Consider the following 21,108-nt stretch of genomic DNA (forward strand, 5'->3'; position numbering starts at 1 on the left):
CAATGATGTCAAAAATTGCATTAACTTGTAAAAAAAAAAAAAAAAAAAAAAAAACAGATTAAGTGCAAAAACATATTCAAATAATGAATTTTATGCAAGGTACACCCACTTTTTTTTATAAGACAATATACACGTAAGATCACCGTTTCCAGATTCAGCATATCAAAAGCGCTAGAAAACTTAATTTTAAAAATTTGAAACGACCTCGCCAAAAAAATCGTTGCTTATTCAGAATTTTTAATCCAATAGAAATTTTACAGGTAAGTAAGCGCCATGTTATTATTCAAATAAATTAATACATTAGCAATGTTCCTATTTTAATATAGTTTGTATATTTTATTATCGCAACATATACAAACACTTTTCTACCTGCAAACACAAGAACTAGAACCCACACATGGCAAAATGGGGCAAAGCAGGCCAAAAAGGATTACTTCAAGATTTTCCTCTTTTCAGTCCATACATTGTCCGGGTGTAAGTCACAATACATCTACTTCGAACAATTATTATGAGTGTTATCATCAGAACAAAAGGTAAAGAAATACTTAAATCAGTGATTTTCATTAGTAATTTTAGTTTTTTTTTAACACCTAGATTAAAATTTTTTCAATAACTTTAATCTTAATCTATGTATGTTAGATTTTTTTTATGGTTACCTATATTTTGAATTTGTAACTACCGCATCCTGTTTATCACGCAAGTCATTCTGCTTCTTTAATTCTTAAATCCTTCTGTAATTAATTATGTTCGATTATTGTTCGGCACTCTGATATATGTGTAATAAAAAAAATTGGAAAAGCTTTTATGGGAAATGAGAAGCCATAGATTGGAAAATTATACTCTTTCATGAAGAATCTGGTATGGGTATTTAAGTCCCTCCATTTTGTCTACGAGAATGTGTCCTATCACCATTAAGTGAACAAAATCAACGTCGTTTAACTGTAACCCCATCATCCTACAACGAATTGTTATCAATTAAAGCCAGTTGTGATTACTTAACATATTGTAAGTACTTCTGTTCTATTTTGCGAAGTTTACAAGTTATTCGAAATCACATGAATCTTTCCATGCATTACGTTCAAATAAAGCTCGCGTGAACTTTGACCCCAGTTGATTTTTCGTCATCCCCTTGGAAAAAAGGCATTAAGTTCATTATTGGCGCAAATTAAAGTAAATCTGCCAGGTATAGTTCCAATCTTGCGCCCTTGAAACCTGAATCCTTAGCAACAAATATGGGCCCTGATGAAGGGAAAAAATTGGTCTTCTTATTGAAACTTTATCCAATAATCTTTCTGGAACTGCATGTCAGGAATGACCCTGTTTATTTAATAGGCTTGTCATCAACTAATTTTAATCCAGTTTCATGTCAGGATGTGGAATAGATAGGTTCGTTGCCTGATTCCATGTAGTTGATATGCATTGGGTTTACCAAAGAAGTATAATTTTGACATTATTATTTTAACCAGTTTTTGCACGTTTTAGATTGATATTTGATTTGCCCCAAAAATTAAAAAGAAAACAATGCATTGCTCTTTAAACGAGATGGATTATGAAGCAAAGATAATACAAGTAAATGGCCAGCGTATATTTGGAGGCCCTCCCGTTGGATGGGTAGGTGAAGCACCTTCCCGAGGGACTGAGGTATTTATTAGCGGACTACCCAGAAATATCAAGGAGAATGCTTTTGTTCCTCTTTTTGCCAAAATTGGAACCATCTATTGTTCCAGGTAAGATACGTTTTTACCGACTTTTTTTTAAGTAATTGTTCAATTTAGTTGTTTTATAATAAGTAAGTTAAAAAAGAAATATATTCATAAACTGAAATATATTCTTTTTGACTTAAATTTGCCGTAAGTAGCCCTACGGATTTATAATGCAGAACATTAATAGCTGAATTAAGTATGAATCTTCCCCTTCCCCATGGCTGATGAAATGCAAATAATGGCTGAGTCACCTATCAGTTCTAGCGCTAGTCTGATGTCCAACGGTATTGCTTCAGACCCCTTACACCCTCTTATACAAGACTAAACGTCTGCCTTGCTGAGATCCGAGTCAGGCCTCGTACGATAGAGAGTATTGCTTACGTAGGAACTAACCATCAGGTTCCAGTTAAGCTTACAATCCAGCATTGCCTCAATGATATGAAGGTTTTGCTGACCAAACTCGCTTCAACTGCTGTTTTTTGTTCACCCACCAAATTTTCCTTTTGTAATTTATTCCATATTTTAGATAAAAACATCATTAAAATAATGTTTGGGAATAAATATCCTTAATATTTAATAATTTAGGTTAACAGTTCATCTTGTAAGTATTCTCAGCTAGAACTGGCTACTCTTGCAATTCATTTAGATAAGATTTATTGTTTTTGGCACCAAGGTAGCCGATCGTTTTGAGACGCGACTTAATGGTTCGATTCTTGGTCTAGGCCTTGGATTTTATTAAATATCACGAAAGAAAATGTTTAGTAAGTATTGTAGAAAGCCGTCAGCCTCCGTCTCCGACATCTGAATGGTAGTTAGACGTAAAACCTGCCCGACAAATTAGGTATTACATTAATTTATTTTATTTTGATTCATAATGGTTTATTTATAATTATTCAAGAATTTTACATTACTTAAGTTTTTCTACTTTTCACCTTTTAGTTGATTTCATTTCTTACTTTATTTGAAATTGACAGGTGAGAGATAAAAAATATTATATTATTTTATTTTTCTTTTGTCAACCCGCATTGTTTGGTCCATTTTACGAAAAAATAAATTAATACATTTTCTTTATTGCTACTTGAATTATATAGATGTAGTATGAGCTAAAAAGGTATGCATGTATTGTGCGAGCGTGCTGAGTAGTGAAAATTATTTTGCTGACTCTTTAAACGGTTCATGGGCTTTCCTTTTTATCTTGTCTTTGAACCCATAAACTGAATCGTCCACTAAGCTTGATTCGTTGTTATGTTATGTTACAGAACGATACTCTATTCCAGGTTCATTTCAATTTGTTCTCTACGCGATATTTGTGTGTATTTTCACCTAAAGATGGAAAATTTCAACAAAAAAATAGAGAATTTCTCGATTAGCCCCCTTATCACTCAGCTTCATGCTTTCACTAACCTCATTCTAACCTGTCATCTCCGGTCTGTCTCTTACCCGGAGTCTATGATCACGCAGTCTTTCATTGTTATTTCTTGAATAATTTATTATTAAACCGTGGGGGCATATGGAATACCTGTTCAGCGTTTTCATGTACCTCATTCGATACGATGTGGTAGCAATTACCGTGCACGGTGCAATAAGCCTTACTTTTTCGGGTGGACATTATAAGCCACTGACTCTATAAGTCTACTGAATCTATAAGTATTACTATCATGCTCAAATGATATTTCCATAATATTCTTCCAGAACCTTAACATTTCTTTTTTGCTGGGTTGCTGTTGATAATTCGCTAGTTCGTCATTTTTCATTTTTATTATTGCGTTTCATTCCTTATAACTTCATCTAATATCGGGTCTCTGCTTCTCATACTTTCGCAGCTAGTTGGCATATATCAGTTATTTCTGCTACCATACATCTGTTAGAGTCTCAAGTGTTTCTGAGAGTTTATTATCTTTCCCAAAACCTTCATCTATTAGTTCTATTAGTTCAGAAAATTTATTTTTTGAGGCATAATCCACATTGATTAAGAAGTTGGTTACAATCCAATCCTCTCTGTAGATCATTTGCCACTGTAGCTGCACTTATCCTGCATTATCTGTGAGCTAATTTATTTAATAGATTCAAAACACTGGAGATTACTTTTTGCTAGTCATTCTTGAGCGTAACTACGGAACCTTAACTTTTATTGCACCAACTTGATTGGTATTTTGACGGTGCTTATTGCGATTCCATTATAAGGAATTTGTTGAAGTCTTTAGTAGCAATATTTAGTCAATTTCTTCTTAATGTAAGACATTGATAAACATGTTTTTTCAGAAATCCTATTATCACTTTCGCTACTTAAATAGACATCTTCAGCGATTTCTAAAATAAAACGTGGGTTGTTTCACATGGTCTTCAGACTCATGCAACTTAAAAACCGCTTAGGTTGGGTCTAGTTAGTCTTAAACTTCAGAAAATCTCTTGAGCTTAAGTGATCTGACTTATTAGTGAGAACTACTCTTATCAGTCATTGTCTGATGGTTTACACTGTACAAAGGATACCACTCCACTTTCTGCATGGTGCTCATTTCTGTAGATTTACTATCTAGGCGCATTATTGTGACTTGCATAAATTCTTATGGTTAGCAATGAACAACCCACCGTCAAGTGTTGTAAACTCTCTGAGGACAGGTTTTAGCCTGCACTTCTCATGAATGTTCTCACTTCCAGTAAGGTCCATCTCCTGATTTTGAATAACCTGTACAGTCCCTTCCGGCACTGGGCTGCCATAATTCGACCATTGAATTGATAGGTGGAAGTTGTTACTTAATTGAAATGTAAGATGCGCATAGTTATAGTAATGTGCGAGGAGTTCCTTATGACTCACTCATTCATACCTGGCACACTATCCTTCATCAGGTTTTTCCCAAATTCATTGCCTTGTTACTGTTCAGTTGTTGGTAGCCAGCATCAAAGGCAAGGTGATTTGAAGCCTATAAAATAAGCTCTCATGGAGTCGGCCGAAGATTTTTTTTGATTATTTATTTATTTTTATTTTGTGGAGCAAAATACTTGTAACTTTCTAAATCTTTCAATATCCTTGATGCCATTTTTGATGGTACACATGTGATATCAAAGATAACCGATTTCTCTTTCAGCATATGTTCATCAAGACGAAGCGGTTTCAATTATTTCATTAGAGGCGTAAATCTGTTGGTTTGTTAGAATATTGTGTCTATTAATCGGAATTTCCGGTTCATAAAAGCCTAACTGCTTTTTGACCCAATCATTCTTCCAATCAGTTACACAAATCATATCTAAACGTGATGTAGCCTATAAATTTAAAGTACTTTAATTCATTCTAATCGGGAGACTCAGATGTTCATAATAAATTCTCAAAGATGCTTTTCAAGTTCTGCAATGATTCACTAATTTAATGAGGCCTCTCAACTTTCTGAGAAGGTCCCGTCTAGCCAAGATATAGTCTACGCTATTGGCTGATGTCCTAGTCCGTGTTTACCGATCAGTTATTATTATTTGAAGTAATGTACATTAGGTTAGACACTTTCATAAATGTTTCAGTATTTTCTTGTTCTCAATGAATGAATTAATATAAATTAAAAGTTTGGCAATCGTTATCTACTTGAATCGTAAGTTGTAGGGGCGCATTAAACTGAAAATGAAAAAGTTGTTTGGATATTTATTTAGTTGTTTTGTACTTAATATTTTATCAAGTAAACCGCCTTCCATTTTAATTTATAATTTTATAAAAAATAACTGTTAAAAGAGAAATATATTAAAAATATGTTATTATTTCAGGTTAATGGTGGATTTTTCTGGTAATAATCGTGGCTTTGCCTTTGTACAGTATAGCACAGTTGCTGAAGCTAAACTAGCTATTAAAAAACTGGATGGTTATGAAATACAACCTCAGAAGAAATTACATGTGACAAAATCTGTTGATAATTGTCGTCTATTTGTCGGCCATTTACCCAAGACATTAAGCAGGGAACAAGTTGAAAACGTTTTAAGATTATACACTGATGATATTAAACAGATATTCATTTATTATTCACTTTCTGATAAAACACAAAATCGTGGATTCTGTTTTGTTGAATACGAAAATCATAGAGCTGCCTGTTTAGCTAGGCGAAGATTCTTTACTACCGGCATACCTGAATGGCCTGATATTGTAATCGATTGGGCAATCCCTGAAGAGGATGTTGATGAAGAAGTGATGAAGTCGGTAAGTTTATTAAATATTATTTTTAAAAATAACGGTAATATGAAAACAATGGATTATTATTTTTTATTCTTATTTCAGGTCACTGTAATGTACTTAAGAAATTTAATGTTAAAAACATCCGAAGCGACTTTGCGTGAAATATTGCTAAAATATGTTAAATCCTGTGAAATATTACGTATTCGGAAGGTTAGAGATTTTGCATTTGTACATTTTTCGAATCGTGATGCTGCAACTAAATGTATTACCACTTTAAATGGTAAGTTCATCATTTTGCATTTCTGGTATATTTCTTTTGAATTATGTGCTGGCAAATGTATACATTGATTTTATTATTTTAGGAATCAGACTAGATGGCGCAGAAATATTTGCTACATGGGCTAAGCCAGCTTATGCCTTAGAAAAAGTAGGGAAGGTAAATAAAATTTTGGAGGTAATTCGCTCTTTTCTCTTAAGTTTTCTCTTAAGCACGTACTGATTGACTGACTCCTATAAGTCTCTTGCACTTCTTATTAAAGAAGTAGATGCCTATTTTGTTTGTTTTTATTTCTTGTACGCTAAAAATTTTATTTCCTTCATATGTCAAAACTTGAAATAACATTACTACTAAACATGACTGTTTTAAATAACAAATGTGTTAAATACTAAAGAATTAACTTATGGAGAGTACTAAAGGTTTGCACATTACGCATTAGAAAATTCGCATGCTTGTTATTTCATTTTAGGGTAGATACAGTTTAAGTATCCTTAGATAGGAACGAGCATATTGTATTGGCACCTGATGTAGCCTTCCTTCCTACAAATCCAGTATTTGATCTCATCGACACCTACAAAGATTAATAACCTACTTTTAAACGCGATTTTGTTTTTTTTCTGGCGCATCGACATCTAGTTTTTGCTTTATAACTACATGAACAGGATACTCACAAGCTGGGATGGTTGTACATCTTGCCCAGCAAGATATGGTGGAGTTCCATCTCTGGGTGGCCAGGGAGAAGTATGGATTTTAAACGCGATCTCCTAGGTTTATACTCAGTGAACAATACTGGCAGCCATTAATTAATTGAGGGCTTTAATCTCAAGTTTCATTTAGAATTTTCGACATACTTAAATATATTCAACCCTCCTCATTCTTTTGTCTTTCTCGTCAAAGGCCATTCGACGTCTTAGGTAAGCTAGACATTGCTGTAGGATTGGTTCTGCCAGCAAATTGCAACTATTTCAGAATTTTTCAGTACTGAATTGCAATTTCTGCTCTTTCTACTACGTTTTACTTTCTAACATAATTGTGTGAGTTTAGCCTAGGTATACTTTGCTCGCGATTAAGCTGGACTGAAAAAAGTAGGCTTTATGTAACCTTTAAGTGAGCTTCTTCTGTCTTTACCCCTCTAAAAGGCAATTACAAATAGAAATCGTGAGTTTTAACAGATTGTCGTTTTGATCACTAGCATCCAACGCTAAAAAAACTAATTGCTTTCTCTTTTTTTTTTTTTCTTTAATTTCCAAAATTCAGTTCTGTTTTTGGAAAACTGTTCTTATTTAATAATTTGTATCGGGGAGCCACAATAGATCCAAAGGGGTCGCAGTGGCGTAGGCCTTGAGGCCGCCCTAATTTAATCTAATCTAATCTAATAATTTATATTAATTTAAAAAAAAGAGAAAGAAAAAAAATAATTTCCTTACCAATAAGTAGCAAAATGAAAGTGACGAAAAAAATGATTTCAGCTTTTTAATTTTATCATTCCTTTAAACAATGATCTATCAAAAAAAAAATGTGTCAAATAAATATCTGCCAATGTTATGTATTCTTTATTGAAATCACATATTCTGTGTTTTAGAGCTCTAAGAAAGATAAAAAAGTCTCCATTGAATTTAATCAGAATGATTTATCAGCTACTAACAATTCTTTCCTAAATTCTGATCATGAGTAAGTGTTTTAATGAATCAAACTATTAAATTCTAATTAATACATCAGATTAAGTTGAAAATTTTAATTTCAGATCCTACATGCAACCATATTTTAGTAGCACACCTCTAAAACCTTCACCGAAGACTACTTTTAGTTTCAATTCAAGTATTACAATTCATTTTATATGTTTTGAATTTCAGTTTGTTTTTTTGTGTTTTTTAATTTTACAGAAATTCATAGAATTTGGTAAACCTATGGTTACAACCTCAGTTGTTAAAGCCATTCAAAATTACTTCCCTAATTTATATATATAATTTTGTTTTTGTTTTTTTAAAGGAACCGATTCTTATAATGAACTAACTGGACCCAGCAGTTATCTTTCAGGTAAATTCTTCTTCATCCTTAACGCCGAAAAAACCTTCCTGTATAAAAATATATTAAAATATGAATATTAAATAATCAATGAATATCTTACGAACTTTGTTTATTTTACTTCTAGTTTTTGGTAAACATAACTCTCAAATAAGCTGTCAATAATCTATTTCTCTATTAAGCACATTAATGTTAGTAAAGTTAATATAATAAAAATTATGTATTTATTATATTATTTTTACAGGCTCGCATTCTTCTCCAAATCGAGGAAAGAAATTGACAAAGAAGTTAGTAATCTATTAATGCCTGTTTTGTTTTTTTGAGATGAATTAAGCATTAAATGTCTGTATTGAGTTGAATAATAACGTTTGTAGGTTCGTCGGCGAATCTCTTATTACTCTCTTTTAATGTTTTATGTTCAAATATATTGAAGTTCAGTTTAATTAAACTTGCACTGACTAATATGATGAATAGCTCCCATCAGACCAGGTTTTTCTTTGGAATAGAGCCTGAAATCTTGAGAAATATGTAGCTTTCGATAAATATTACTTTTATGCCCCTTTTTCTAGTTTAATTGTCAGTTTTTATCATAAATATTATTTATATTCATTAATTAGCAAAAATAACTCGTTCTCTTTTTTTATTTTTACAGATACGACAATAGTCTCCATCATCCTCGTCACGACACTTTAAATATTCCAAAAGTTATGGTATTATATTTTTCCATATTTTCTCCGGCCACCGTAAGTAGTCTTTTGATAGATAATAAGTGTTAATCATTTCAGTAAGTTTGAAATGAATATATTTGAACCTTTTTTGTTTCAGGCTTTACAAAAGCTATATAATCACTTCGGTTGGGGCACTGTAGAATTTAAAGTTTGGTTGTGCCCGTCTCGTGACAGAGCATTTCAACAATACTTTGCTACGGTACGTTATTTTTCTTAGTGGCATTCAATTTTTTTAGGTTCTTTCCAAATCTTGTCTTTCAAGTTATAGAATTAATCATAAAACATTAAAAAAAAAAACTTCTATCAAAATTAGTTTATTCATGAACCTAATTTACTGGTCTTCGCTTATAACCTCTCGTTTAAATCGAAATACCAAAATCTTGGTGTTTGTTTCATATTCAAAAATACCATATATTTTTTTATGTTTAGACTTACACAGCCGGTCTTATCTATTGTAATTATTAAGTTTCGTTATAATATATAATTGACTTCTTTTGTAGATTCATATACATCACGGCGAAGGGGGTGCCACAAGCTATTACAATTTATGCCATACTCCATTCAATACACAAGATGATGCAAAGAATGCTGCAGCACAAGCATTCGTACGCTCTTATCTAGGGAATCAGTTTTCGGAATGATATGTTTTGATTTGTATTTTGCAATATACGTTATTTTTCAGATTTAATGAGATTTTCATTTTTACTTATCAGTTTTCTTGAAATATTAAAATGTTCATTACTTTTTGTCATGTATGTCATGGATGAATTAAGAAAAGTTTCTGAATAAAAAAAATGTTTGAATCGTTTGTTTGGGGTCTTTATTTTATTTAGCATAGCTACTAACAAATTCTGGTATTCTTTATTAATTAATGTTTTTTCTTCGCCATTTTTTTCTTCGATTTCTGCAATTTTGAAAATAAAAATTATAAATGCAAGCTACATATTACATGATCTTATATTATAAATAAAGTAAATAAAAATACATAATACATCTTAATTCTCATTTAAGAATGAAACAATATCGTGCTCTGAAACTAATAACGAAGAAGAAATCGAATAAATATGAAAACATTTAAAGAAGTAAGAATACTTCAGTAAATTGAAAGCATAAAAGTTTCCTATACTTGAGGCTTTTAACTACAAATTTAAATTTATTTTTTATTTGACTGATGGTTTTTGCGTGCAAAGATACAAGTTTGTAGTAAGACCGACTAGGTCAATATATGTAGGTGTTAATAAATTTTATTCATTTAGTTTTTCCCTTTATTACTGCTAGCAAAATTAATATTTTTGTGTTTTTGCCGTTTACTTCGACGAGTTCTCTTGAAACACAGGATATTGAATATAATATCAACAATTTATTTTGTTACTTTAGTAAGTTACTGTATATAAATATTAACTGTGCTTCTTCAAAATAGTTCTAATTAACTAATATTAACAGACCTCCTGAAGCTCTTCTAAAATGGCTTATTTTCTCTGCTCTGCTCACAAAGGAAAAGATAAAGTAATGCCTATCTTTTTTAGGCGGGTTTTAGTCCAACTACCAAATGTAATTAGGAGTCGTGGACGGAGGCAACTAGCATGCATACTTTGCAATTAAATTCTCATATTAACCATTTATGAAATCCAAGGCCTAGACCGGGAATCGAAACCAGCACCACAATTCTTCCTAGCTTTGCGGGCCTCAACACTAACCGCTCAGCTACCGTGGTGCCGGAAATTGAAGTATTGCTAATAATTTGGAATAAAAGCTATAAAAATAGTCCGAATTCCCTTTCAGAATTGAAACCTAGTATAGTAAACGCACTTCTAGGCTGACGATAATGACCCCCGTAACTTATGCGAGTTGCTGGATTTTCAGTCTACTGAACTAGTAGTCATGAAAATGTCATAAACAAAAACTCCAAGAACCGTCTGAAGACGGTTGTAAGGTTACTTTGTAATGTATGTTATACCTGCACAAGAGGGCACATTAAAAACACAAAGGTGCTATATGGTCCAACCTGTTGTCGAATATTTTTTTGAAACCTCATCCACGTGACTACCAATATGGAGAGACTATCTGAAGCTAGCATGAGTTTTAAAAGGAAATGGATTAAGTCATAGTTCCTCAATAACAGGGGACCCACAGAAGGACTGCTCCTAGCAGTCTTAAGCCGTAGGACATGACTACATGAAGGCAGATTTGTTCAGGATTGAAACCGTTACCGATATCATTGTGCTCAAATAGTCTTAGAGCATCGTGAGACATGCATAGCATTAAGCAAAGATACAGGCAGATGACCGAAGGACGGAAAGAACCTATTTGAATTCGCGCGGCGCCAAATGGTACATCTTTACACTCCTTAATGGTAAATAAGCGGCTACTCAGGGCAAATTACACTAAACACTTTAAATTAAAGGCTTCTAATCCTCCTACCTGTGCGTTTAATTGAATTTTCTTAAAAAAATGTTTCAAAAATATAACTTTTTTAAAATTTTAGGATTTGGCAACTCTAGACTTTGTATGTATTAAGATTTCCTTAGGCTATTTGGTTCTAGTTTTCCTTTTAAACTATTTCTAAAAGGATGTTCCAAAATTCATCTAATTTATAAGAAATTCCTAAATGATAAATGAGATTCTGGTAGTAGGGGTCAAGATTAACAATTCTATTGGACAACTAGACCCAAGTTCATACTACTCCAATCTAAATACACTTCTGTTTTCGAATTATGAGAACTTGATAACGTACTACGGTAAAAAAAAACTGGGCAAACTAACAAAAGTAGTTAAGAAGGAGGCACAGACTAAAAACAAAAATGGAATGAGTATTGTGCGTGTAAATGCAGCAGGTTTTGTTGTGTCCCAATGATTCGACAGAGAAAACATTCTTTTATTACAATTATAACGTTGTGACCAAAAAGAAAGATTGCTTCCTGATGCTTAAAGATCAAGAGCAAGAAGAGTTCTGAAGATCTGAAGTGCTAGCTTCTTTTTCCAATTTCTGTTCAAGAAATTGCATTGATGTGATGCTTTGGTTGTCGAGCAACTAATCAATTGTACGTAGATTCATCGCGCATATTGATAGAAAAATATACTTACATAGTTCTCAAAACATTCGCATAATAAAGCGGCATAATAATCGCGCAGCAATGAAATCTAGTGGTGAAATTTTGTAATAGCTAACACAACCTTCTCTTCTCTAGCCGCCTTTTAACCTTCTTTACTGCTTGTATGTATACGGTACGCCGGTGCAATTGTTATTCATATTAAATCAATTGTTGCTCTAAACTGTGATTTAAGGTAAGTGGAATTAAATATAACAAGTGCTCATTTTATCATGTAACAATTTGAATAAGCAGCAATTTTTTAATTACTTCCATTTCAGAAATTTCTTTTGGACAAATTTACAAATATGTCTGACGACGAAGACCTTTTATATATAAAGAAGCAGAAAACTATCCATTATGGCTCACTTGAAGAACAGGAAAAAGAACGTTTAAATGCTTTGGTGTCAACAGTGGCAGCGGCGGCAGCTGGAGAGGAAAATGCAGTTGAAGATGCTGACAAGTTAGGAAAGAATGAACTTGGAAACCTTCACGTTTCCGATGGTAAAAGAATGTTTAGAAAAAATAAAGTTATTATTTTTCTAATTAAAGATATTAGATCAAGCTTCGAATAAATTTTAGAGTACATGGAGCTGGAGGAAGAGATGTCCAAGGATAAACAGGCTTTACTAGATGAATTTGAACGAAGAAAGAAAGCTAGACAAGTAAATGTATCTACGGATGATAATGAAGTAAGACAGAACTTAAGGCAATTAGGGGAACCTATATGCTTGTTTGGTGAAGGACCTCTCGAACGAAGATCCAGATTGAGAGATCTTTTAGCTAGGTATTGTGAATATTTTATTTGTAGACTATTTATCTCTACAGTAAGTTATCTCTGTAAAGAAATAATTAAAAAAACATACTATAAATTTATTTTAAAATGGTTACATATTCTAAGGAATAATTTTCGTAAAATATATTCAAAGATTAGGAGAAGATGCAATACAAAAGAAACAGGAGGAAGAAGAAGAAAGGTTAAAGCAAGAAAAGGAACAGGAAACATGGTATCATGAAGGATCAGAAACTCTGAGGGAAGCCAGACTCTGGATTGCTAGTGTGTTAAAACCTTCCTATGATTTTATATTGAGATTATTTTTATTATTGTTTAAGGATCCTTTATTTTTTAAACTTAGGGTATTCGTTGCCGAGAGCTAGGGCAAGGTTGAAAAAAGCTCGTGAAGAATTAACACAACCTGAAGCTTCGGTGACAGCTAGGAGACAAGAATTGCAAAAGAAATTGACATCACTGACAATTTATTCAAGTCAAATTGGTGACACCAGACCTGTATCATATTGTTGTTTTAGTCCAGACTCAACAATGTTGGCTACATCATCTTGGTAATTGATTTATCATGTATCCGTTAATTCTCTTTACATTATTTCATCAAGAAACTCGATAGAAACTATTTTTTTTTCCTTCACACTTCTGCACTTCATTAGGTAGAATTACTTTTTGGTGCTATTTATTGCACTGCCGCAAGAAAAAAAACATCAACTGTGACTTCATGTTGGTGTTAATAATATCTCACTACAGTAATCAATTTGTAGTATTGCGAGGGACGAAGCCCTTTGCAATCCAAGGAGCAAGGGACATATAGCACAGTTTAGTGTATATTTACAAATTTGTTGAGGGTTCTTTTATGCATGAGCTTAGTAAATGGAGAAGCTAGAGTACGCTTAATCTAAATAGTCTTAAACATTAATTATCCTTGCAGGCCCTACGTTTATTAGTTCAAGCTTTTTTCGCTTCTCTTTGTAAAATATATTGCTTATATACAAATGCTTAATAGAAAAAAATGCACATAGTCATAGTAAGAAGTATGATGCGTTTTAGATTAAAGCTGGATTGACATTACTCGTTCAGTCTTTCCCCAAACTTACTTCCCACGTCAAAGTACTTTTTGTCAAAATATTTTGCTGTTTATATTTTGGGTAATTCTCTTAAATCGGATAGTTTTAACTCAAAATTATCTACTTGAATCTTTGACTGAATTCGTTCTCTTTTGTTAATAGGAAATACGCAGCTATTTCTGTAGAAATATTCTTGAAAGAGTGGATTTTTTTAAGAATTTCTAAGAGATTACTGCATTAAACTCAACTCTTGCCTATATCCGAGTGTTAAAAGGGCACATCCACTGAACTATAAGTTTTCGAAAAGATGTTTACTTGGTGGTGTTGAATCTCTTGTCGCTACCTTAGAGCAGACTGTAACTAAAACATTTGCAGGTTGATTATGGAAATAAAAATCAAAATGTTTCATTTAATGGGTATTATATTTAGGATAAGGCTGTCCCTCAGTATTTAATATACTTGAGCATGAATTTCATTGTGAGGAAAAAAGAATATATTTATATAATTATTATCTCGAATGTGTAAAATGTGTTTGTGTTTTTATCTTTAAATCATGTTTGATTATAACTCTTTATTACAGGAGTGGATTGTGTAAAATATGGTCCGTACCAGACTGTAATGAGAAAAAGGTTTTAAGAGGGCATAATTGTAATGTGTGTTCCATTGTATTTCATCCAAACGCTGGTGAAGAAGGTACAGTATGCGCCTTAGCTTCATCAGCTGTTGACGGTACAGTGAAATTATGGAGTTTAAACAGGTAAGAACCAAGCTAGTAAATTGAATTCCCTTTTTGAATATGTCTTATGTTTTCCCCATATCTATAGATTTTCGCCCCAACATTCTGTTATCCGTAATACTTGGAAAAAAAGCGAATGTCCAGCTTAGGAGCTGGTTGAAGAAAAGGCAAGATATAATGATATAAGTTTATTTTGGACAGTTGTTTCGGAAGTTTATTTATTAACTTTGTAAAGAGTCACTTCAACGATGCTCCGTTGGTGCGGAATGCTTTACTCAAGTCGCGTCACCATGCACCTTGCAAAGTATGGTTTCGGTGAATGTAATCGATTGGAAAAATCGTATATAGTGCATACAATATATTCATGCAAGCCCTTATTATTCTACCAAATTAATTCTCTTAGTAAACTATCTATTAATTGGTTAAATGCCTAATTTTTTCTCTTGAAGGAAGGTGACAAGTCACGGTCTGTGATCTGGCATCCCTAAAGATATCTGACCTAAAACAATCTACATTAAGTTCTGCCGTGTCCTAACTTAAATATACATGAATGGCCTTGCAACCTGCTAGGTAGTTGTGGGCATAACTATTAGGGGTTAGCGAACCCTCAGAAAAAAGTAGTAAATACATACCACTCTTCACAAATACACTGCAGAACCTAAAAACTTAAAGAAGCCACCAAAGATTTGCCTTCAATACAAACTATTGCTTCATTTGTTCTACGACTAAAATATACTTTAATAATTGATCCAGCTACAATGAAATGTGAAGATACAAAATAAACTATAATAATCAGTATATCGTAGAAAGAGTGAGAAGAGGACTCACAACGCGTTTATTTTCACGAATGCATTTTGTTGTGAGTCCTTGCATGAAGTTAATTAAATTAATTTTTTGAAAATGTGGTTTGGTTCGCGATGCTGGTTGAAGTCAAGGGATAAATCCAGATACTTTAATTTTCCAATTTTAATTACCTGTGCAGTGATGAGCCTGTAGCTGATGTGGAAGGACACTCTCCTCATCGTGTTTCCCGGCTAGGGTTCCATCCATCTGGGCGACTACTGGCCACTTGTTGCTATGATTACTCCTGGCGACTTTGGGATTTAGAATCTGCTCAAGAAGTACTTCATCAGGAAGGGCATTCAAATGCAGTGTATTGTGTATCTTTTCAGGGTGACGGATCTATTGCAGCTACGGGGTAAATTCTCTTGTTTTATTTTGATAAAAATTGATTGATTGATAATTATTAAAGTATATTGTTAAACTCGAAATTTTAGAGGTTTAGATGCTTTTGGTCGTGTATGGGATTTAAGAACTGGGCGATGTATAATGTTCATGGAAGGCCATTTAAAGAGCGTGTTTGGTATTGACTTTTCACCAGATGGGTACGTACAATTTTTTATATTTTTATTTATAAAGTCGAAATAATTGACAGCGAATAACGTTTAATATTTTCAGTTATCACTTAGCAACGGCTAGTGGTGACAACAGTTGCAAAGTGTGGGATTTACGACAGCAAAGTTGTGTGTACACTATACCAGCGCATAGCAATCTTTTATCACATGTTAAATATCAACCAGGTACTGGAGATTTTATTCTTACAGCATCTTATGATAATACAGCAAAGGTAAATCATTTATAATAAAATTGCTTTTATTCATGAAATAAAACATTTTTAAAGCGATTGAATTTTTTTTTTTTTTTCAGGTTTGGTCAAATAAAACATGGCAACCGTTGAAAACTTTGTCAGGTCATGACGGTAAAGTTATGTGTCTAGATGTAACCCCTGATTCAAAATATATAGTTACTGCCTCGTATGATAGAACATTCAAACTGTGGGCACCTGAAGAAGTGCCAGCATAACTTATTTTTCCATGAAACTGTTAAATAAAAATAGTTTTTTACAAACTGAGTTAATTAATATTTTAACATTTCTTTTATTAATCCTTATAGTACAGATAGCCACTGAATCTAAATGAAAATTCCAAAATTAATGATGAGCTTTACTCTCAAACATTCTCGGAGTTCTTTTTGAAGATACAATAATTTTAAAAATTCTAGCTTCAAGAGAAAACTTTTAATAATCACAAATTGTATATACGTACTTTACATTCCCCAAAAAGAACAGCTTATCACACTTTTTGCAAGGGATAAAGAAAAAGAATACATTCTTTAAGAAAATAAATATAATTAAAATTTAATAATTTACTTACAATTTCTTTACTAATACACATTACATGCCTGGGGTGGCAGCAATAATAGGTTTTGGCCTAATTTTAAACAGTAGTTTCTTTTTCACAAGTGCCTTGACAAGATATTCTGTGCTTTTATCTCCAGAAGTATTTTCATCTGTAACTTTTTCTAAAACTGCAAAAGGTTTATCCATTGTCACGCATTTACCATAAAGGATGTGATGGCCAATTATTAGAATAGGAATTCCGTTGCTCTGAAAATATAATGAACAGTAAAAGCTATGTTTTGACCAGATCATTCTTAAAAATGAAATAAAATAATAACGAACTTGAAATCCATAATGTAAATCACCCACAAACTGTGATTCCAATGAATTGTCGACTCTTGATTTAAGGTCTCCTTGTAGTTCTATTATACCCCAAGTACCTAAATTTTCATCCCTAGATCAATAATTTATTATTGTCTCAATTTCCTTTAATAATGCTAAATAAAAAAAATAATAAACTTACAATTTAACTAGTATTGTCATTGTTAAATTTTAACAGTCCATGAAAGATTTCCCGGGATTTCAATACAATACCGTAACCTTCTACAATCTACACATTAAAGAGAAGCAGGTCGCAAGGTTTCCATAAACATTGCTGCCGTGAAGGTTACTTTAGTTTTGTTGACATTACGGTATAGCTTAATAGTAGTGAGTAGTGTTAGTAATAAGTAACGTTTATGATCTAGGAAATGCGAAGTAGTACATAAAGGTTTTTTTGTATCAACTATTCATTATCTCTCCAATTTTAGTGAATGAATGTCATTTTATCAAATAGAGTGATAACCTTTTGTAATAGATATAAATAATTTATGAATGCCCTTTTTGTCTTCTTTCTTGTTAAACTCAAGTAAAATTTGTTTGTCCATTTTTGTGCGTGGTATCACTACTAAAATGTCCGGAGAGTGTTTAAATCCAATAGAAATTGCAAAGAGAAAAGCAGCTCATCAAGCTGTAGATGAATACGTGAAGGTAATAATATTCATTATTTTGTTCTTTTTTTAAAAAGTGCAAAATATTATTTAATAGTAGCTAATTGCAGGGGAACATGGTACTGGGCATTGGAAGTGGATCAACAATTGTTTTCGCAGTTGATAGATTAGGTAACTTTTTTTACCAAGTGATATACTCAAAATTTAAACTTTAAATTTAAAATTAAAAAAAAAATTGAGGTTTGTTAGTGTGAGCACTTAAAGGGAAGAATGATGATTACTAACGTCAATCTTATATATATACACGTCTTGTACATAATATAAATACATATGTATCTTCCACCTCTTGTATGAGAAAAGAAAAAATGAATAGTAGGCCATAGACGTCGGTGCAACAATATAAACATATGTTTGTATTTTACATAGTTTGTTTCTGATACTCAATAGTTAGGTAAGAAGACTCGAACTATTGAGGCAAACACACATATTGTAAATAGTTCATAAGTGTAAGCTCAGATAATAGATCTCTTGGCGAAAGCATTGTACAAATTCAAAAATTATGGCAGAAAATGGCAATAATCTTTGTTTCCTTTGGATTAATGTCACGAATAAATAGATAACAGTCCTCTATAATATAAGCACTCAAAATGGCTTTTTACAGTTTCATATTTTTGGTTGCAGCTGAGAAAGTAATAAAAGAAAACTTACAAATAGTCTGTGTACCAACTTCGTTTCAAGCTCAAATGCTGATCGTTAAAAACAACCTAGTATTAAGAAACTTGGATGAATGTACTGAAGTAAGTTTGCGATAAAGAAAACATTTTTTATTCTTAATTTATTTTAAATTGTCATCTGGTGTTGGTGGGTATCCTTAAGGCATTGAAACAATTTGGTATTTCTCTGTAAACTGTTTATTTTATTTCTCTTCTATTTGCTACTACAATCCATATATTCCCTCGACTTGCCATTATAAGAATGTCAATTCTTCTCGTTTTTTTTTTTAGGATTGTTAAATTGAGTGATGTAAAAGACGAATCCATACAGAAATAGTGTAGGTACGAGTACAGTAGAAAGGGGTGTTTGGTTGATTTCGTTGGTAAAAAAAAGCCCAGTGAGCGTACAGGGAGACTTGGGGGCCAAAAATGGATAGGTGTAGGTAGCAGGGGGGTTTGGCGCCCTATTATGTTTTATTATTAGTAACCTTTTTGTAATGTCGTAAAGTTTGAATAAACATGTCTTTTAATATTTTCATTTAAACAAAAAATAGAAATAAGTTTTCAAACAGAAAATACAATATTACTCGTCTTTTTATCCTAGCAACGACACTTAAAAAGGTATGTGATCGTATGTGGGTGTTAGGGGCTTAATCTGCATTTTCACCATACTCCTTATATCACCATATCTCTATGGAATGAGCGGGTAATCCCTGCATTACAAGGGCGTTTTTTGAATAAGTACCGTTTTGAAATTCGGCCGCTGCAGTGTTGCGGTCGGTATTTGGCGCATTCGCACTGTGGACAGACGTCAGGAAAAAATCAGATGCTATTCATGAAACATTCGATCGTGTTTACGTTTGTAAGTTTTTAAAATGCTTCCTCCGACTGAGAAGTAAGCGCTGTGATTCGTTTTCTTTATGCTGAAGGTGTAAAAGCGGCCAAACTTCCTAGCGAGATCAGCGTACTTTATGGAGGAAACATTATGAACAGTGGAATGGTTCCGGGAATGGGTTAGGGCTTTTAAAGATGGACGCATGAATGTTCATGATGTAGAACGAATTGGGCTATACAGTCACGATCTAATGCAAATTGACTCCTGTTTCTGCATTTGAAGATGCATTTGGGTGGCAACGCCACAACGACGATGATGAAGTCAAAACGACTGTGTTGCAGTGGTTGTCCAAACAGGCGGAAGATTTCTGAGAGGATGGGATTCAAAAACTGGTTGTACATTGTGACACGTGCCCTAATATGGTGGCAGTTATTTAGAAAAAAAAGGTATATGCTTTCATGTAAAAATAAAATTGTTAAGAACGTGTTTTCTTATATTTCAAAACGGGACTTAGAAAACACGCCTCGTATTTCGGGAAGTCGTGTAAGTTCTATCGATTTATCCACAAATACCTACGAGGGAGTGATTTTACTGTGTACTGCGAGAGAGTCTTAAGAATATTTTAAAAATGTTGAATAAAAACTGTATTGATGCTTTCTTCAATTTTTCCAAGATAATTTTTTCTGATTTTGAGATTTAAAGAATTAATTTTGCTGTATTTTCTCAGCTTGATTGTGTCATAGATGGAGCAGATGAGGTAGACTGCAAATTGACGCTTATTAAAGGAGGAGGAGCTTGTCAAACCCAAGAAAAAATTATTGCTTATAATTCCAAGAAAGTGGTCATCATTGCTGATTATACGTAATTTTTATTTCTTTTATTTTTTTTGTTTAAATATTAGTCAATGATTACTAAAAATGTTTAACGCTTTCTTTATTTTTAAGGAAAGATTCTAAACAATTAGGTGAGAATTATGTGAAAGGTGTACCCATAGAGATTATTCCATTTGCCAGAGTTGCTGTAGAGAAAAAGATTGTATCCTTATTAGGCGGTTCGATTAATCTACGAATGGGAAAAATGAAAGCGGTATGAAAAATTAACTTTATTTTTTTTTACGTTTAAACACAAAATTTAACTGATTGATAGATTTTTCTTTATAATAATCTTAAAGAACAATTATGGCTCAACTTTTAAAAATATAGTATATATATTTGTAACACTTTGTTTTCATTTTATATAAATATTAATAGAATTAATCACTCTTTTTCTTTATTTGAACTTATATACTTAATTATAAGCATGGTAGGTCCCAATCCAAAAAAATGTCTGTAAAATGTTTATTCCTCTTTCTTACGAATTTATTTTTATTGTTAACATCCATAATTTAAATTAATCGATTTTTTTTTTTTTTTAAGGGTCCCGTAATAACCGACAACGGAAACTTTGTTTTAGACTGGAAGTTCCCAGAAGGTATCCAAGATTGGGAGAAAGTTAATACCAAAATAAAAATGATACCTGGTAGGTTGCAAATATATATAACTGTTTTATACTTATATATATATATATAAATATATATAATGTTAATGAACTAATTATGTAATAACTAATTTCTTCAGGCGTTGTAGAGACAGGGTTGTTTGTCAATATGGTAGACGCTGTATATTTCGGACAAAAGGATGGTTCTGTTAAAATTGTAAAATCAAAATAATTTACTGAACTGAATAAATTGGCCTCATTTAAGGAATCAAAATATACTTCCTGTAATTGTAATTGAATTATATTTTTCCTTAACCTTGGCTTCTTCTATGTGAGGTAAGCAATTTAAAATAA

The 21,108-nt window shown here is 32.4% G+C and overlaps 4 protein-coding genes across 7 annotated transcripts; 3 read left to right on the forward strand and 1 right to left on the reverse strand.

Moving 5' to 3' along the window:
* Positions 1 to 382: 382 nt before the first annotated feature.
* On the forward strand, positions 383 to 9,729 carry LOC141460140 (APOBEC1 complementation factor-like). Of its 3 annotated transcripts, none has more exons than XM_074139832.1 (12): positions 383 to 533; positions 1,483 to 1,727; positions 5,451 to 5,877; positions 5,956 to 6,133; positions 6,216 to 6,307; positions 7,713 to 7,801; positions 7,875 to 7,948; positions 8,120 to 8,167; positions 8,400 to 8,442; positions 8,808 to 8,898; positions 8,981 to 9,082; positions 9,384 to 9,729. In XM_074139832.1, the coding sequence occupies exons 2-12, from the start codon at positions 1,522 to 1,524 to the stop codon at positions 9,522 to 9,524; spliced, it is 1,491 nt and encodes a 496-aa protein (XP_073995933.1). In that variant the 5' UTR covers positions 383 to 533; positions 1,483 to 1,521; the 3' UTR covers positions 9,525 to 9,729. The 3 variants fall into 3 exon arrangements, with proteins under 3 accessions (XP_073995933.1, XP_073995932.1, XP_073995934.1); XM_074139831.1 differs by lacking the exon at positions 383 to 533 and adding an exon at positions 787 to 1,005; XM_074139833.1 differs by lacking the exon at positions 383 to 533 and adding an exon at positions 791 to 1,005 and having other exon boundaries at positions 6,216 to 6,289.
* A 2,306-nt stretch (positions 9,730 to 12,035) lies between these two features.
* U4-U6-60K (U4-U6 small nuclear riboprotein factor 60K) lies at positions 12,036 to 16,470 on the forward strand. The gene is made up of 10 exons (XM_074139826.1): positions 12,036 to 12,168; positions 12,254 to 12,476; positions 12,555 to 12,759; positions 12,902 to 13,029; positions 13,109 to 13,313; positions 14,407 to 14,583; positions 15,545 to 15,760; positions 15,840 to 15,947; positions 16,021 to 16,189; positions 16,270 to 16,470. Exons 2-10 carry the CDS (start codon positions 12,281 to 12,283, stop codon positions 16,423 to 16,425), a joined length of 1,560 nt encoding a protein of 519 aa, XP_073995927.1. The 5' UTR covers positions 12,036 to 12,168; positions 12,254 to 12,280; the 3' UTR covers positions 16,426 to 16,470.
* Positions 15,621 to 17,402, reverse strand: LOC141460148 (chromosome transmission fidelity protein 8 homolog). 2 transcript variants are annotated; one of them, XM_074139847.1, is made up of 4 exons: positions 17,265 to 17,402; positions 17,084 to 17,195; positions 16,776 to 17,008; positions 15,621 to 16,442 (listed from the first exon to the last, which is right to left on the reverse strand). In XM_074139847.1, exons 1-3 carry the CDS (start codon positions 17,282 to 17,284, stop codon positions 16,796 to 16,798), a joined length of 345 nt encoding a protein of 114 aa, XP_073995948.1. In that variant the 5' UTR covers positions 17,285 to 17,402; the 3' UTR covers positions 15,621 to 16,442; positions 16,776 to 16,795. The 2 variants fall into 2 exon arrangements, with proteins under 2 accessions (XP_073995948.1, XP_073995947.1); XM_074139846.1 differs by lacking the exon at positions 15,621 to 16,442 and having other exon boundaries at positions 16,731 to 17,008.
* A 212-nt stretch (positions 17,403 to 17,614) lies between these two features.
* Positions 17,615 to 21,032, forward strand: Rpi (Ribose-5-phosphate isomerase). The gene is made up of 7 exons (XM_074139843.1): positions 17,615 to 17,770; positions 17,841 to 17,901; positions 18,412 to 18,527; positions 20,006 to 20,139; positions 20,223 to 20,364; positions 20,694 to 20,796; positions 20,895 to 21,032. The coding sequence occupies exons 1-7, from the start codon at positions 17,615 to 17,617 to the stop codon at positions 20,984 to 20,986; spliced, it is 804 nt and encodes a 267-aa protein (XP_073995944.1). The 3' UTR covers positions 20,987 to 21,032.
* The last annotated feature ends 76 nt before the right edge of the window (positions 21,033 to 21,108 follow it).

This window comes from Rhodnius prolixus, unplaced genomic scaffold, assembly GCF_049639745.1.
Source record: "Rhodnius prolixus isolate KJV_2025 unplaced genomic scaffold, Rpr scaffold_6, whole genome shotgun sequence".
Classification (NCBI taxonomy): Eukaryota; Metazoa; Arthropoda; class Insecta; order Hemiptera; family Reduviidae; genus Rhodnius; species Rhodnius prolixus.

What these genes read in the sequence shown, in the direction of transcription:
- LOC141460140 (XM_074139832.1), top strand. Translation starts at nt 1,522, where the DNA reads ATGCATTGCTCTTTAAACGAGATGGATTATGAAGCAAAGATAATACAA. An exon ending in AGGTAAATAAAATTTTGGAG is followed by an intron (nt 6,308 to 7,712) that starts GTAATTCGCTCT and finishes TCTGTGTTTTAG; the next exon opens with AGCTCTAAGAAAGATAAAAA. An exon ending in TTCCTAAATTCTGATCATGA is followed by an intron (nt 7,802 to 7,874) that starts GTAAGTGTTTTA and finishes TTTTAATTTCAG; the next exon opens with ATCCTACATGCAACCATATT.
- LOC141460148 (XM_074139847.1), bottom strand. Translation starts at nt 17,284, where the DNA reads ATGACAATACTAGTTAAATT. An exon ending in ATGACAATACTAGTTAAATT is followed by an intron (nt 17,196 to 17,264) that starts GTAAGTTTATTA and finishes TTATTGATCTAG; the next exon opens with GGATGAAAATTTAGGTACTT. An exon ending in ATTTACATTATGGATTTCAA is followed by an intron (nt 17,009 to 17,083) that starts GTTCGTTATTAT and finishes TTATATTTTCAG; the next exon opens with AGCAACGGAATTCCTATTCT.
- Rpi (XM_074139843.1), top strand. Translation starts at nt 17,615, where the DNA reads ATGCCCTTTTTGTCTTCTTTCTTGTTAAACTCAAGTAAAATTTGTTTG. An exon ending in TTTCGCAGTTGATAGATTAG is followed by an intron (nt 17,902 to 18,411) that starts GTAACTTTTTTT and finishes TTTTGGTTGCAG; the next exon opens with CTGAGAAAGTAATAAAAGAA. An exon ending in CAAAATAAAAATGATACCTG is followed by an intron (nt 20,797 to 20,894) that starts GTAGGTTGCAAA and finishes TAATTTCTTCAG; the next exon opens with GCGTTGTAGAGACAGGGTTG.
- U4-U6-60K (XM_074139826.1), top strand. Translation starts at nt 12,281, where the DNA reads ATGTCTGACGACGAAGACCTTTTATATATAAAGAAGCAGAAAACTATC. An exon ending in TTGAGAGATCTTTTAGCTAG is followed by an intron (nt 12,760 to 12,901) that starts GTATTGTGAATA and finishes ATATATTCAAAG; the next exon opens with ATTAGGAGAAGATGCAATAC. An exon ending in AAATTATGGAGTTTAAACAG is followed by an intron (nt 14,584 to 15,544) that starts GTAAGAACCAAG and finishes TTACCTGTGCAG; the next exon opens with TGATGAGCCTGTAGCTGATG.